The sequence below is a fragment of the Otolemur garnettii genome, unplaced genomic scaffold (assembly GCF_000181295.1).
Source record: "Otolemur garnettii isolate 467f Iridium unplaced genomic scaffold, OtoGar3 scaffold00099, whole genome shotgun sequence".
Classification (NCBI taxonomy): domain Eukaryota; kingdom Metazoa; phylum Chordata; class Mammalia; order Primates; family Galagidae; genus Otolemur; species Otolemur garnettii.
The window spans coordinates 4,735,792-4,752,401 of NW_003852494.1; the positions used below are offsets into that span (position 1 = coordinate 4,735,792).

Sequence of the window (16,610 nt, forward strand, 5' to 3'; positions counted from 1 at the left end):
TTTCCAACTGGCTCCCAGGGGAAACTACTGCTACCAGTTTTCAGGCTACACTGAGCAGCAAGGCCTTTGGAGGCCCTTGTCCCCACAAGCCCACACAGGACCCTCACCACTGGTGGTAGATAATGCCCATGGGAGTCTTTCCCTCCACTGGAGGAGCCTCCATCTCAAACAATTCCACAGCTCATGGCAGAGGTTCACCCCCAGTGCCACATCAGTCAGGCCAACCATGGGCTTGGTGCCCAGTACTACATTAAGAATGACCCCCAAACCATAGATTCTGTGAAAAACCTAACCAGACCTATGGTTAGCCACAGCCATCGGCTCAGACCCCCAAGGGACCCCTGCTCTGGAACCATGTATGCTAGACAAGCAACCTGGAACTGCAAGCCTGTGCTATGGCTCCAGACCAAGGCTATGCAGAAAACTATCCTAATAAAAACAAGGGCTTCCTGAGCACAACAAACATGTGATGAGGCCATTTCTCTTCATTTCATACCCATTAGTCACTAGAATCCTCCCAGCAACATGGGTATCATCCCTGTTTTACAGATGAGAATGCAAAGACAGAGAGGGTAAGTAACTCACCCAAGGTCACATAGCATTTCCTAGCAAGATTCTACAGCCAGGAGTTCTGCCTCCCACTTGGGGCTCGGGGATCATAGGCTTCTACCTATGCCCATTTAAGCCAAACTGCATCACTCATTTGTTCCTTCATTCCACAAACATGCTCTGAGCCCCCAAGGGGGATGCCAGGCCACAGAGACATGTAGTACCCAACTGTACAGAGCTTGCGCTTAAATTGACAAAGAAGGAATTATGGCAGGACAGATGGAGGCTCCAGTGATGAGAAAACTTTCAAAAGATATAAACATTGCAGCTGTGGCAGCGAGTCATCCTAACCCATAGGGACAGGGGAAGAGGCAGAACAGAAGGCCTTCGACCTGAGCCTGCAAAGGTGCATGGCCTCGAAGGACAAGAGAAGGTATTTCAGGGGAGGAAACCTCCACGGGCAAAGGCAGGACGATGTGAAAATGCCCCCTGAGCATTACACAGTACCCTGGGAGGCTGGCCAAGTTTAGCACCTGTCCCAGAAACACATGCAGCCTCCTGATGGCAGTGGGGACCTCTGGGGAAGTCAGGGGAGGCAGGGAGTGGCACGATCCACCACGTTCCGGAGGGCAATTTGGCAACAGGCTGAGGGAGAGATGAAGGCAGAGTCCTCCAGTGAGAAGGTAGAGCCTGCCACCCACCCAGGTAGGAACTGGTGAGATTGAATTCAAGAACTTTCCAACCCCCTTTCCAATGAGCAAGACTGACACAAGCTCATTCACTCACTCAATACATACTTTCCTGAGCACCCACCATGCACCTGGTGCACAGTGAGTGAGTCCTGAGAGGAGCCTACCATTGAGATACCATCCACCTCTCAGCGATGGTGGGAGGGGATCCCAGGAGTCTGGAGTTGGTGTGAAAAGTGGGATCAGGGGTCAGCTCCTTACTGACACCTGGCTTCTGCCCCCTGACCCTGTTCACCCATCCCTGACCCTTCTGGGAAAGACAGAAGAGGCCACCTTTGTCTGCACGGGGCATCTTTTTATAAGACATACAGGTGTGTGTCAGAGCCTGTACCAGCTCACAGGAGTTCATGTAAATTTTCAGGCATTTTGAAGGCCTGCTATTGAAGAAGGCCCTTATTAAAAACTCAAAATCAGGCCAGGGGTGAAGGGGTGTGGCAGTGTGGCTCATGCCTGTAATCCTAGCACCTGGGAGGCTGAGGCAGCTGGATTGCTTGAGATCAGGAGTTCCAGACCAGCCTGTCCAAAAGCAAGACCCCGTCTCTAAAACTAGCCAGGTGTTGTGGTGGGCGCCTATAGTCCCAGCTACTTAGGAGGCTAAGGCAGGAGGATCATTTGAATCCAAGAGTTTGAGGTTACTGTGAGCTATGATACTATGGCACTCTACTCAGGACAACAAAGTGAGACTTTATCTCAAAAAAATATTTTAAAAATAAAAACTGAAACACATAAAACCTTATTACTAAAGAAATTATAATAAAAACAGAGATCATAAGAACTCCAAGCACAGCCTTCCCACTTATTTGACCACACATAGCTGTTATCTATAGTCTCAAGGTTGTTTCTGCCAACTGCCTCCATGGGGCAGAGACAAGACGTGACAGTATGCCAGGGGCATCCCTTCCAACCCCACACCAGCAATGTCGCCTTGGTACCTGGAATTGGGCATGGTGGGAATGCTATTTACACCATGGTAAATGGCACATGCTACAAACTGGGGCTCACTCTGCAGAAAGGTGGTTGTTAAACGTTTACCAGCTCTCTACAGCAGAGACATGTGTAAGTGCAACATGAAATGCATACTGTTCCACCAAAACTTCTCTTTAGTCCTAACTCAGATTCTGTCCTGCAACCTGGAATCAGATTCATGGTCATCCCTGCAGAGCCCTGCCTCACCTGCATCCTTAGGACCACACTTGATCCAGCCTCAGGGCCTTTGCACATACTGCACTCACAGCCTGGGACAGTTTCCTCTCAACTCTGCCTGGCCAGTCCCTTCTTATCACTTCAGTCCGAGCCTAAGGGACACCTCCTCTGAGAAGCCTAAAAGCTGCCCTTCCCACACCCGGCAGCCTCCTGACCAGGGCTTGTGTTCTGGTATCCCTTAGCACCACCTCAACTGCCATGCTGACTTATCCCTGCATGGTCCAACTCCCACGTGGGTGTGTCAGCCCCAGGGACCTTGTTTGTTTTGTCCATTAGGGAATCACCTAGAATGAAGTCACTACAGAAGAGACTCAACCCCCACACCAGCCATGTCCCCTTGGGGTAATCAGCTGCCTGTGAATGCAGGGCCCCTCCCCTGAAGGCCACTACCACATGACACTGCTACTGTGGTAACTAGCCCAGCTTGAGATGGCTCCACTCTGGCCCCTTGGAGCCTGACTGGTCCGTGCCTGGTAAGCGCTCACATTTCCCATCTCTTTCTACCTCCCTGATGTGGACTACCTCAGGTCTGCACTGTACCCTGGCCTAGGAAAAGGTCTCATTTGACTCTTCCCAAACCTGTAATCCAGCCTGCTCCATCTCTGGACTTCAGCCTCCCCTGCCTCCCAGGGACCCTCTACCTGCCACTTTCCCTGAGAACAGTATCCCCTGACTTTAGACCTGGGGGAGCCCCCTGTCAGCCTTTCCCCACTTAACACAAAGCCAGACAGGGAACCAGGAACTAAATCTGCACCCAGTTCTATCTCTTGTCCTCGGCAGAGTGGGACGTGGCCACCTCCTAAAGCCCAGGGCCAACTGGGTAATCTGGCACCGCACGCCAGGCCCAAGTCCACCCTGGCCCAGCCTAGGACAGGCACTGGTCTGAGACAAGACACAAACACTGGTGGGCCAAGAAGTGAAAGACAGCCTGAGGGCATCTGGTCTGGCCCTTGAAGGTCACATTATCAAGTGCTTTCGTTGCCAGGGAAGGCAGCCAGGCCAGGGCAGTGGTTCCACTGCACCGTGGTTGTTCTTCCCTGGGGACTGAGCCTGGCTGGCTCTGTCCTGTCACACTGCCCTCCCATGCAGGCTGCCCAAGGTGTGAGGGCTGCTAGAGTGCCACAGCAAGAGGCACAAGGTATCACCTATCCCTTGGCAGGAGCTGGGATGGGGAAAATATAGAGTAGGCGGGGGTGGGTACATGGGGTACACGGGGGCTGTGGAGGGATAGAGAGGAGAGAGGAGGAGGGTAAGAGACAGAGACTTAGAGAGATGGGGGAGAAAGAGAAAGGGAAGCAGATGCAGAGAAAGATAAACATGGAGAGACAAGGAGAGAAACAGGAGGCGAGGCAGAGACAGCACACACAGTCACAGGGGAGGGGAGAAGTGTGACCAACTGGGACATATGCAGGAGACCTAGTCCTGGGGCCAGGTCAGAGCAGAGCCCAGTGGGGCAGAGGTGGGGAGATAAATGCCAGGACACACAGAGACAGGAGATGGGGACAGCAAGAGAGCAGGCGAGACAGTAGCCAAAGGCCCTCGGACTACTTGGGCTTCAATGGCCCTGGAGGCCGGGAGGGGCAGGCCAAGATGCTTGAAGCCCAGGAAAGACTTTTCTTGCCCCCCAGGAGACCCCAACCTGCTTCAGTACCCCCAAGTGGCCGTGAGTGACAGGACTCACCCTCAGGGACATGGCCCCTCAGGGACAGGTCACCCCCATCACCATGGAAAGGCCATGGTGGCTGTCCCACCATTGCAGCATCAGGCCAGGCCTGGCTGGCCTGACACTATCAGCCGCCAACGATAAGCACAGTTAGGCCATCTACTGACCACAGCATTTCTGGGCTCTGGTTTTGCAATTAAGTAGGATAACGTGGCCCTTCTATCTATGAATCATAAACTAGAACCCACTGTGCCATCAGCCAGGGTTCAGGCAGCCCCCACTACAGCCGGTGAGTCACTTCGGTGCAAGCAATGGGAATGCCAGGAACCCGGGAGAGGATGCTCGGCCATGGCCCAGTCTGCATGCTTATGGCCACTCACGGCCGATCTCAGGGGCCAGGCTCCAGGAGATGGAGACTCAGCCCTCACTTGCCAGAGCTCAGGTACATGGCATATAAGGGGGCTGCATTCTAAAAGTCTATGTCTGGAACTGCATCTTCCTCTGTCAGAATACAGAGAAGCTTCCAGAAGGCGGACAGCATCTCGAGTAAACAAGAAGGTGATCTCGCTACACCAAATGACCTAAGCACATCACTGGCCTCCAGCTGGCCACACGGCAGGGCAGCGTTGCAATGGATACCAAGGTGGGCCAGAGAAAAAGCCACTGCAGGTAGCACAGGTCTGAGGTCTGAGCCCAGAAATGTCCAATGGCCAGCACTTCTAATCCAAATGACGGCAGGAAGGGCTGGTCCCTGAGGCCCAAGGGATACCTGCTTCAGACAGGGCAGGTGTCCCCAGAATAACATGGTGGTGTGTCGCTCTATTGGCTATGGTTAAGCAGTTGAGCAGGCTGTGACATCTATCACATATAGTTCTCCAAATATGCAAATGCACAGGCTACCTGTGCTGGACTGGACTGGCCAGGCCACCCATCTACAAGGGACTGGCTGCCCCGGCCTCAGCAATGGCTACTTGCAGCTGCCCTCAGCCGTCAGCCCTGCAGGGAGCAACTCAGCTCAGAGCCACCCTGCCACAAGGCAGCCCTTCCCCTATGGTCTGTCATCCCAGCGCTATTTAGATGCCAGTACCCCATGGCAGTCCAGGTTGTCAGGTAGACCACCTTGAGCCTGACTTTCAGCTCTGCCACCTATCCCCACTCAGGGCTTGACCGAGACTCTCAGAGCACGGTCCATCCCTGACCAGGACTGGGAGCTGTCAGAAATGCAGAGTCCCGGGCTCCAGGCTCCTGGAGGTGAGGGGAGTGGCCTAGAGACTGAGTTTCCACAATCCTCCCAGTGATCCAGACCTGCGTTCACATTTGAGGACTGGGCCTGGGACACATCCCGCGACAATGCAGACCTCTGGGTGAACCCCAAGAGGCACAGCCCAAGGACACTGGCTATAGCCAGCCTAGAGAGGTCAATGGTATCAAAGAAGGCAGAAAGCCCAGACACCCTGGAGAGCCATCTCCCACGTCAGCCCTATGGTCTAGCCTCCCCTCCCCATGTCACTCCTATGTGGCAGAAATGGCTGGGGGGTGTGCACCCTATCTGTGAACCTGGCTATGAGCCACCAACTCAAGAAGTACACCATCACCAAGGTGGCACATGGAGCTGTTGAGCTGGGAGTGGGGCAGTCATACCCCTTGCCTGATGCTGCCTCAGCCTGTAATCGGCCAGTCCCTCCATTCTGCTTTTCGGGATGGTTACAGTCTGCTTTGCCTCTAAAGCCAGGGTCTGATAGCCGCGGCCTGCAGAATGCAATCAACAAATGCCCCCAGATGAACACACACACTCTGCGCACCTGAAAGGCACCTCTGGGGTGGGCTGCAGGGTTGGGTGCCCTTGTGAATGGCATCTGTCCTGGTGACAAGTGAGTGGCCACTCGTGGTTGTCTTCAGCGAAGATGTGGCCCGGAGCCATGGGAACCCCGCCAGGACCACAGACACCACAGCCTCTCTGCGGCCACCCACAGCAGCCTCTGTGGCTGCTGGCCACCCAGAAGAGGGGGGATGTATGTGGGGACAGGGGTATTGAGAGAGAGCACAAGATACAGAGGGGAGGGCAGCGCCTGTGGTCAGTGGGTAGGGCGCCAGCCCCTTACACTGAGGGTGGGTCAAGCCCAGCCCCAGCCAAACTGCAACAACAATAACAAAAGAAATAGCTGGGTGTTGTGGTGGGCGCCTGTAATCCTTTGCCTCAGGAGGCTGAGGCAAGAGAATCGCCTAAGCCCAGGAGTTGGAGGTTGCTGTGAGCTGTGTAATGCCATGGCACTCTACCGAGGGTGATAAAGTAAGATTCTGTCTCCACAAAAAAAAAAAAAAAAAGATACAGAGAGGAGAGAGAGGAAAGAGACCAGGACAGACAGAAGAGGAACAACTCCCAGAACCACCCTGAGGACACAGGTAGGAACAGCAAAGAACTGCCCAGCTGCCAGGCCCCAGGAGCTGGGAGACACACAGGGTGAGGAGTACAAGGAGAATCTCAGCAAAAATGGAGAGAAGGTGTGGAGTCGGGATTTGAACCCAGGTCACCTTCTTCCTCACAAGTATAGTTTGGATGAGGAAATCCGGAAAGTAGTGTTGGGGCATTGAAGGAGAGGTGAGGTATGCATGAGGCAGGCACACAGTGGGAGGCTGTGTGGGATGTGGTGAGTAGCCACTGCGGCAGGGCCCAGAAAGGGGACCTCCAGGAGGTAGTTTGGTCCTGGACAGGTGTGTGAGCAGGTGAGGGACTAAGCTGAGCTGGAGCAAGCAGCCCAGTTCCTGGCTGCAGAGATAATGCAGAGAGAGGTAGTGTGGGGTATGGGGGAGTTTTTTCCTTTGGCCCCAGCTCCCTCTTCCCTGACCCCAGATCTCAGCTGGGCCCTAAAAGGAAAAGATGTTTCTGACCAGAGCTGGGAGGCCTCAAGAGCAGCACTCTGGATCCTAGGCCCCATGGGGTGAGAAGCAGTGGGGTGGGCTGTCTAGATCTGCCTTGCTCAGCTTCCCAGGTTCCTTGCCCTACTGGACAGTGCCCAGGGGCACCTGGGCCAGGTGAAAGAGGCTCACAGAGCTGACTGTTCAGTCTTATTCACAGGGTTAAGAAATGCTGGTGTGTAGGGTTCCTGTAGGGCAGAGGCCAGTCCCAGACACAGGCTTGGTCAGCACATCCCACCCTGTTACACAGAACCTGTGTCTTCCCACCTACCACCTCTTTTCAGGGAGTATCTCTGTGGCACAGACCAAGCCTGGCTTGCCAGGGGTCCCCTTCCACCATCCACCCTATCCCACCACCACCAGGGGCTGGCTTCTAGGACACTGGCTTCACCAGCAATGAATGGGACCTCCCTTCAGCTCCAGAGGCTGGGAGGGCTGGGTTTGAATTCCAAGTCTGTCACTTGACAGAGGCCTCAGCGAGCTCCTGCACCAGAGCAGCCTCACCTACTCCCAGGCATTGTAGATGCCACAAATAATGCGGGACCTCTCAGATGAAAAGAGGGGTGGGTTCCCTTTTGCTCTAAAACATTCTATGGTTTCCCCAGTGCCCTGGATTGACTTGGCCTCTGTCTAACTCACATGATTCTTTCCCCCGTTTGCCACAGTCCAAACCAGAAGTCTCTTGCTAGTGGCCGGAGACAGATTTCAACAGCAAATGAGTTGTTTGGTGGTTTTCTCTTTTTCCTTTTTTAACTGCGACCCAAGATTTTAAAATCAGGCAATTTCACATAAAACTAGATTTTCAGCTCATTTTTAAGAATTAGATCTGGCAATTCAGGACCACTTGGCCAAGATTCAGCTGGAGCTAAGACAGGACACAAGCTCTCTAGTGAGCCACAGCCCTCGCCACTCCCTAATGCCTCCCATGAACACAGAAGTCAAGGGCAAGCTGTCATTCGTTGTTTTCACTTCTATTTTCTGTACCAAAAGCAAGCAAAAGAAAGTGTGCCATGATTTTCTCTAATTTTTCATTAATCCAAGACCCTGGAAGGTTCTGGGACCCTCTTCCAAAGACTCCTTGCTGCTCCTGAAGCCATTACATGGTGTCTATGCCTGGTGAAGGCCCTTTGCCTGGGATCCATCCTGGCCCACCTGAAGGCCACTCCTCAGTCTCATCTTTGGGGCTTTTTGCTCTGTGAAGCCTTGAAGAACCTCCCTTCCAAACCCCTTCCTACTGGGCAAGTATAGCCTCCTACAGCTTTGTCACAATACCCTCAGCTCCACCCAGCCACTGAGGCCCCAGGGAAGAAAATGCCTTCCTTCAGCAGCTACCAGCAGTGCCTCATTCGGCCTCCTCCATGGAGCACTCCCACCACCTGCTGAGCTGGTATTCAACAGCCCAGGAGCAAAGCAAATTCTCCTGCTGACCTCCATCTCCCAAACACCAAGGACTCAAGATCCGCCTTTCAATTGTGTGCCTGTCATCTCTACCATGATTTACTGAATATTCTTTCTTTTTTAGAGTCTCACTCTGTCACCCTGAGTAGAGTGCCATGGCCTCATCATAGTTCAGAGCAACCTCAATTTCTTGGGCTCAAGAGATCCTCTTGCCTCAGCTTCCCAAGTAGCTGGGACTACAGGTGCTTGTGATGATACCAGCTGATTTTTCTATTTTTGGTAGAGATGGGGTCTTACTCTTCCTCAGGCTGGTCTCAAACTCCTAAGTTCAAGGGCTCCACCTGCCTCGGCCTCCCAGAGTGCCAGAGTGCTAGGATTACAGGTGTTACAGGAGTCACCTTGCCTGGCTTTCTTCCTTTCTTTCCTTCTTGCCTTCCTTCCCTTCCTTCTTTCTTTCTTTTTAAAAAGAAAGGGTCTCAGTTTGTCACCTAGGCTGGAAAGCAGTGGCCCAATCTCATAGCTCACACTACAGTCTTAAAACTCCCGACCTCAAACATTACTTTCACGTTGACTTCTCAAAGTGCTAGAATTTGGGGCATGAGCCACTGCATTGGGCTGGAATATTTTTTCAAACCAACTCTTTTTCCCTCTACCTCAGTCAGATAATAAATAATTTAGGCTTTGCAGGCCATACATTTGCAGTCGGGACTGTTCAAATCTGCTGCCGCCGTGGTAGTACAAAAGCTTCCATGGTAACATGTAAATGAATGGGCATGGCTGTGGTTCAATAAAACTTTATTCACAAAAAATGGTGGGCAGTTGGACTTGGCCCAAGAGTCCCATTCTGCCCCCACTTTCATGTAAATAATTCTAAGTTTCATCCTAAGCAGACTGAAGTACTGGCTATTTTTTCTTTCAAGTGTATATTAAAATAAACACAAAAAACCATTAAAATTTAAAACACACTAAGTGTGTGGACCACCCCAAGTTGTCCTTGGAAGCCCTTTCTTTGGGAAGGTGGCTCTTTTAAGCATGGAGATCATGGGGCACCCAGCCAGACGTCCTGGAATTTTCCAATCTGAGAATGTATGTGGCCATCTCTCCCCAGCTCTCTTCTCTGCTGCTGTGGGTGGCTGGCAACAGTAGTTGGGGAGGGTGAACACCCCCAGAGAGGTCCTCCCTAGGTCTGCCACCACTGATGGGAGTTCATGCTGATGGGCCAGAACTGAGCAAAATCAACTCATGGAGATGGTTACCACTCATCACGCTGGATGCCAGCCACCAAGCAAGTAGCCACTGAGTGTGCAGTGAGCAGGGTCCCTGAGGACAACCAACCCACCCCTGCCTCTCACCTGGCTTTTGCCACGCCGCCGATAGCTCCGCCTCACTAGGCTCTTATAGTTCTCATTCTTCTTGGTCAGGTAGTAATAGAGCACGCACTCAGCCACCGTCTGTGGGGCAGAGAGAGGAGGACACTGAGGAGTGTGCAGTGTGGGCATTCAAAGCAGAAACTAGGAGCCAGAAGGCCTCGGTTCAAATCCTATCTCTTCCACCTTGGACAGGTTACCTAACCTCTCTGTGTCTCAGTTTTTTCATCTGCAAAATGGGAATGGCAATAGGATATACATCACAGAGTTGGCCTAAAGATCAGAAAAGTTAATGTGCAGGTACTTGGGACAATGCCTGGCATAGAATAAAAACTATGGAAGTACTACCTGTTATTACCACTACCACTCCTGCCATCGTTAACAATGATGACATTATTATGTGTCATCCCCAACCCTTATAGAAAACAAGGGCTAATGCAAAGGCTTCTCCAAGTATGGATCCGAGTTCTCCTTTCTCTCATTTCAGCCTCCTCTTCCTGAGGAGCTGTCCTAAACAACCTCTTTCGAGCATCACACATCAGGACTATCACATCCCCAGAAGACTCTTCCACGGCTTATTTCTTTTCTCTGCCTTGGTCTTTTCTGCATGGATTTGGGTCTGAAGTTGGTGTTGCATCATGCTGGGTAAGCAATCAGCGTTCTCTGAACCCCAGCCAGACGGCATCCTCAGAAAGCAACATCGCAATGCCCCCACCTATGGGCACAGGGCTCAGCGCCAGGTGTTGGCTCATTAATGCTGGCAGCCATTTCTAATACAACATAAACTGTTTCTGTGATTCTTGAGCCAGTGTCAAGCAGGAACCTGCCTCTAAGGGATAGTCCATAAGGTCTACTACATGTAGACAGCCTGGACCTCAAACCCCCAACTCCAAGTGAAAAGCCACCAGCCAGCTGCCTCCTGGAATGTGCCACGAACAGAGGCTCCTAGTCTAATGCTGGCCCACCAGCATGTCCCACAAAGCAGCTGAGGACATTTTATAATCAGATGCTAATGTCTGCATATCAGTTGATATGGAAGCCCAACTTCTCCTTGTACAATACAGGAGAGCACCTTCCCATGTAGAGCAAAAATGGACTGGCCCTGAGTGGTAACTGCCCCTAAGACAGGCATAGGCTGGTTGGTCACCTGGTACCCATCAGACATCGGCCTCACTCATTGTCGAGAGTGGTCTGTCCCTGTTGGCCTCTTAGTTGGCAGCTCCTGCTCTAGACCCTTCTGGAAGCTCTACTGAAGTCTTGCCCTGGGGTTGTTCTCAGCCGAAGCGCCCCATAAAGTTTATTTTCTGGAGTGAAGACTCTTGAGCCTGTCATTCCCAGGGCTACTCAACTGCCAGTGCTGAGACACCCGCCTCCATCTCGGGGAGCCCCAACCCGGAGTCTGCCAGGCTGTCCACACCCCTGGGGAGCTGTCGTCACTAACCCAGGGGACAGGCTATTTATAGGACTTGTTTCTCCACACTGGTTTTTCAGGCATGGAGAGATTTTTCCCCACACAGCCCCATCTCTCTCCTTCTACGGGTATCAGCACATTCGGGTAGACACCGGGACAACAGTCACCCTTTAGAAGAACCACCTGGATCCTGCCTGGCCCTTCCTCCCCACAGCTGGGAAGCCTCTTGTAATAGGGTGTTCACAATGCTGGGGGTGGGCAGATGGCCCCTCCTCTGAGAAATCCAATTCAGGGGAATATGGCCTTGTGTGAGGTAGAGGCCTTAGGGAGCCCTGCTCACTCCACCCCACAACACTGGTGTGCTCAAGGGTCCACTGCCACACACAGCTTCATGCAGCCCACAGTGTCAATTTCTCCACCGCTAATGGCCTCTCCAGGCACTGAGCAGCCAGCCTTGTGGGTCCACAAAGAGTTTACTTTCCTCCAGGGGCACTTTGTGTCTAGGTACCAACTGGAGCCACGCTGGGCTTGCTCAGGTCTGTAGGCAAGGTGGGTTAAGGTGTTTAGTTCTACATGAAGGTTTGTCCCAAGGGGGTGGGGATTTGTAGGCCACTGTCTGGCATGGCATGAGGGATGTCTAAAAGTGAACTGGGACCATCAGAGGGATCATCCAGTCCCTTTGAAGTGTACCACTCTGCCTGCAAAGCCTTGACTGGGATATCAGGCATGGCGATGCTTTCAGAACCCACTCTCAATTTGCAAGGATGCTCGATGCCTACCTCTGGGGAGCTGGCTGGGCACACAGAGCTGGGGGAAGCCAGGGCTCTCCGGGGGTTTCCCAGAGCTTGGGCAACCTGATTCTCCTCCCCCAGGGCCCAGGGAGGCGGGGTTGGGCCTACCCGGCTTCTGCAGAAGGAAGGAAGGAAGAAAGGAGGGAAGGAAGAAAGGAGAGGAGGAGGGAAGGAGGGGAGGAGGGAGAAGTGGAGGGGAGGAGGGAAATGTAGAAGAGGAGGAAGGAGAAGTGAGGGGAGGAGGGAAAATTGGAGAGGGAGGAGCAAGGAGGAGAGGATGGCAGCCAGAGCACAGGGCCAAGCAGAGGCCTCCCACCAGGCGGGAAGGTCCTCAGCCTGGGCCGGGAAACAGCCCACGGAAGCGGATACCAAAGGGGCTCTGGGCAGGAAGGCTGCTGGGTCAAAGCGAAGAGACTCACCTTCCTCTCTAGGAACGAGGCGATTAGGCCGAAGTTCTTGGGATGCTGCATGAACCTGCCGGGAGGGAAGGGCAGGTGTGAGAGCCGGCTGAGGGGGGCTTCCCTGGGCAGTTGCTGAGCTCCCCAGTGCCTGCCATCCCCGCTGGCCCGGCCTGGCGGGCACCGCCCCACTCAGAGCAATTAAGCCCAGGGGGGTGTGGGAAGGGCTGCAGAGGGCGGGTGGGGACCCAGGGGTAAGAGAGGGCGTTCCTTGGAGTGAGTCACTGGCTTTAGCGCCTTTGAAAATATATTTGTTTGTCCTGCTGGAGGCGGCTTCCAGGAAAAATGAGGACATGCAGCTCGTTGGTGGGGTCCCCCCCTTTTAAAATCTGCTTTTGTTTCTCTCTCCAGCTGGGTCTGGGAAGACGGGCCTCACCCGGCCCACACGGGCCCTGCCTGGGAACATGGCAAGGCCCCCACCAAAGAGGTCACGGCTTGCCAGGCTGCTGGGCCCCCCAGGAGAAGTGGGAGCAGAGGCTCTGAGTGCCCACAGGAGGAGGGGAGGAGGCAAGCCAGCCAAGGAGGCGGCAAGAATGAACTTAAGCAGAAGGGGGGTGGTGGGGAGTTGGCACTGGACCAACTGGCTTCCTGCGTAGCTGGGAGAATTACTGGGAAACCGCTGGGCCAGGCTGAAATGTCAGGGCTAAAAGAGCAGCCGAGCGTGGGGGTGGGGATGTGGGTCACGGCCTGCTTGGGCCCAGGGGTGCTGGGTGGAGTCCCTGGCCCCAGCTCTGATGTCCCCACAGCCCTCCTCCAGGAGAGAGGTGGCTGCTGGCAAGGCAGGGACCTTGGGCTTCCACTGCCGGAGACTGGGACAGTGTACTCCTTCTGCCTGGCCCACCAGATGGCGGGGCAGGAGGCCAGCGGGCCCGCCCCTGCTTCCCAGCCAGACACTGGAGAATCCGGAATGGCCTCTCCTCTTCCCCAAGGAAGCAGCATGTTGCAGAGTGGAGGGCTTCCCTGCCCAGAGTCCCACTCCAGCAAGGCTGGAGCCACCCTACATCCCTTCTCTCACAGATAAGGAGAGTCCTTCCCTTCTTCATCTCCATGGCCCAGTGACATTTCCTGCCCCCCACATCCTTCCCACAGGGTTATACCAGCCAATCAAACTTGGGCATCTCCTAGGTCACCTGTTTCTTCCCCACCCGGTGACCCTCACCTGTATCCCCTGCCAATGTTTATTAAAAATTTCCTGTGCACTGGGCACCTCATGACAGTGGAACAAGGAAGGCATGGATGCCATACCCATTTTACAGACATGGAAACTGAGGCTTGGAAAGAGGCCGGTCATACAGCAAGTGGTGGCACTCTGTGCAATAAATTGGCACATAATTTTCAAAGGCCCTGAATGCTATCAATTCCCCTGTAAATGAGACTGTACACCAAGACTACACTCAAAGGACATGGGCTGCCAGGCTGTGTCGCACATGGGATCGGAACTGAGCCAACCCTAAAGGCCAAGGGACACCAGCCCAGCCTGGCTCTCCCACTTGTCAGCCACTGAACTAAGAGAGTGTGAAATTGTTAGGGCTGTGAGCAACATGAAGCCTCCAGAAAGGCTGAAGCCACAGAACAGACCCTGGAGTGTCTTATTTTAAAATATAAGAAAACACAAATAAAATAAAATATCAAACATACCAGGGGGAATTTAACACAACAGAAATTCTCGACATCCATGACTATCCTATCACTACATCCTGGTTGAAAATTGTAAAATACGCTCCATGCAGAACTTGACGTGACTGTAGAACAGCACCTAGGCAGGAGCCTAGGCAGGAGCCGTGAAGTACTGGGACTTCCCGTCCCTGAGTGGTGAAACCCAAGCACATTGGGAACTGTCCCTGACATGCCGTTTCCCACTGAAGACTGCCTTATCATGTGCTTTGGGCACGCAAGGGCTCATTATACCATCCCTCTAATTTCATGTGTGTTTTAAGATTTCCATCATCAAAAGCTATTCTAAAAAATGTTGTTTTCCACCCAAGACCCTCCCCACGTCATTTGCTAGTCCTAATATCTGCATTGGCTAATTCTCTCAGCCTTGCCCGGGACCCAGAGTCCTCCCCTCCCCCTCAGGCCTGCCTAGCACCTCCCATGTAGGAAGGGCAAGGGCAGCCCCAGGCCCTGGACTTTGGTCCCCCTGCTGGGGCAGGAGCAGCAATGTCATCTCTTTTGAGGAAGCTCTTTTATAGACAAGACCTTCTCTGCAGGAGGTGGTTGGGGGAGGCAGGGACATCAGAAAGTCTGTTCCCAATGTGCCCTCCTGACCCACCCCTGAGACCTCTGTCTCCGTGGTCCTGAGAAGGTGCCCTATGTCCTGCGGCAGGGGGAGCCCAGCCTTTAGGAAGCAATAATTACAGCATAGTGTCCCCAAGGCGTTAGTCAGCAGGGCCAGACTTTGGGACTCACCATATCTTCTGGGGACCCCAGACCAGGAAGCAGGGGGGTGTCTCCTCCGCCTGTACATCCCAACTTGGGTCTTCACAATGGGGCATGTTCCTCTAGGACACAACTATCAAGTCTGCTGGGGGGACAGGGTCTTTCTCCACCTGGCAGCTCCAAACTTGTCTTCCTCACATGCTGTCATTTAAGAGCCCCCCCCAACCAAGATGTCACCTCTCAAGTACTCAACTTCTATCTCTGCCTTCCACAGCCCTCTCACCACCCCACCACCCCACAGCCTTTCCCTTTCAGCTGGAGGAGTTTGAATCCTGCCTTCACTGGGTGTAAGCTGTGTGGCCTTTGTTAAATGTCTTAACCTCTCTGGATCTCCATTTTATCTCAAGTGTACTGGGCATGGCCTGGCTGAGCTGATATAAGGGATAAAAGGAACAACTGCATAAAGCCCAGGAGATGCTGGCACCCTGCCCGAGATCAAGAACCTGCTCAACAAATAGCCATTTTCAATGTTAGAGGAAAAAAAAAAAGCCACTGCCAGCCACGGAACCCTGCCCAAGGCTGGGGCCCAGCCTCTGAGATTTTCCTGCCTTGTCCTTCCGACACACACAAGGCTGTTTTTACACCTTGGTGCTGGGTGGAAGTGTGTCCCCAGAAAATTCATGTCCACCCAGGACCTCAAAAGTGACCTTATTTGGAAACAGGGTCTTTGCAGATATAATTAGTTAAGATGAGGTCATACTGGATTAGGCTGAACCCTAAATCCAATGACTGATGTCCTTATAAGAGGAGACACACAGAGACACAGCCATGTGAAGACAGAGGCAGAAGCCAGAGCAATGTGCCTGAAAGTCACGGATGCCAAGGATTGCTGGTAGTCCCAGAAGCAGGCAGGGGATGACAGGCAAGGAACAGGCTCCCTCATGGCCCCCAGAAAGAACCAGCCTGCTGACACCTTTGTTTGGACTTTTGGCCTCCAGAACCAGGAGAGAATAAAGCCCCATTGCTTTAAGCCACCAGCGAGGGTCACGTGTGCAAGGCAGGGGCAGGAGTTTGACACAGGCCCCAGTGGGACAGGCTCTGGGAGACCCCAGGACTCACTTCTCCCGGAAGGTCTCTTTCTCCTGTTCACTCCACATGTTCATGACCTGGCGGTCTTTGTACACCTTCATGGGGTCATCCATGAGCCCGTTCATGTTTATAAACTTGATCCGCTGCTGGTCAGCGTCGTACAGCATCGGCGGGATCACGGCCAGCTGGCGCATCTGCTTCTCCAGGTTCTGAGGGGATATGAAGGGGGCAGAGGGCCAGGGTCAAAGCGTGCAGGCGCACGAGGGGGTGAGATCCTCAGGCCAGCACTGGGGACCCAGGGGAGGTATGGAGTGGATGAACATCCTCAGCTTCTGAGCCAGAGTGGAAAACATGAAACCAAAGAGAATGAGCTGGGGAATGGGGGAGAGAGAATTTAAAAGCAGCCCCGACAGGTTTATGGTGGGCAGGGCTGTAAATTAAATGCAAAGAGCAGCAGCCGTGCCTTATCTGCAGCGGGAGGGGAGCCATGAATCTTCCCCCTGGAAATGCAAGCGCCATAAAACACTGCAGGGAAGATGTTCAACCCAGCTGGGCCCAGCTGGTTGGGGAGGGGGTGCCCCCACTATCCAGGCTCAGAGGGCACCAGGCTGAGGAGAGGAGGGGTGGCAGCCAGGGA

General features: G+C 53.4%; 1 protein-coding gene across 1 annotated transcript in view; it reads right to left on the reverse strand.

Moving 5' to 3' along the window:
- The window catches only part of NCOR2 (nuclear receptor corepressor 2), a 211,076-nt gene that overhangs the window by 70,633 nt on the left and 123,833 nt on the right, over positions 1 to 16,610 (reverse strand). The window contains exons 12-14 of the mRNA XM_023516824.1: positions 16,004 to 16,182; positions 12,467 to 12,521; positions 9,831 to 9,929 (exon numbers count right to left, since the gene is read on the reverse strand). Coding sequence (XP_023372592.1) covers positions 9,831 to 9,929; positions 12,467 to 12,521; positions 16,004 to 16,182 — 333 coding nt within the window. The remainder of the gene's footprint in view (positions 1 to 9,830; positions 9,930 to 12,466; positions 12,522 to 16,003; positions 16,183 to 16,610) is intronic.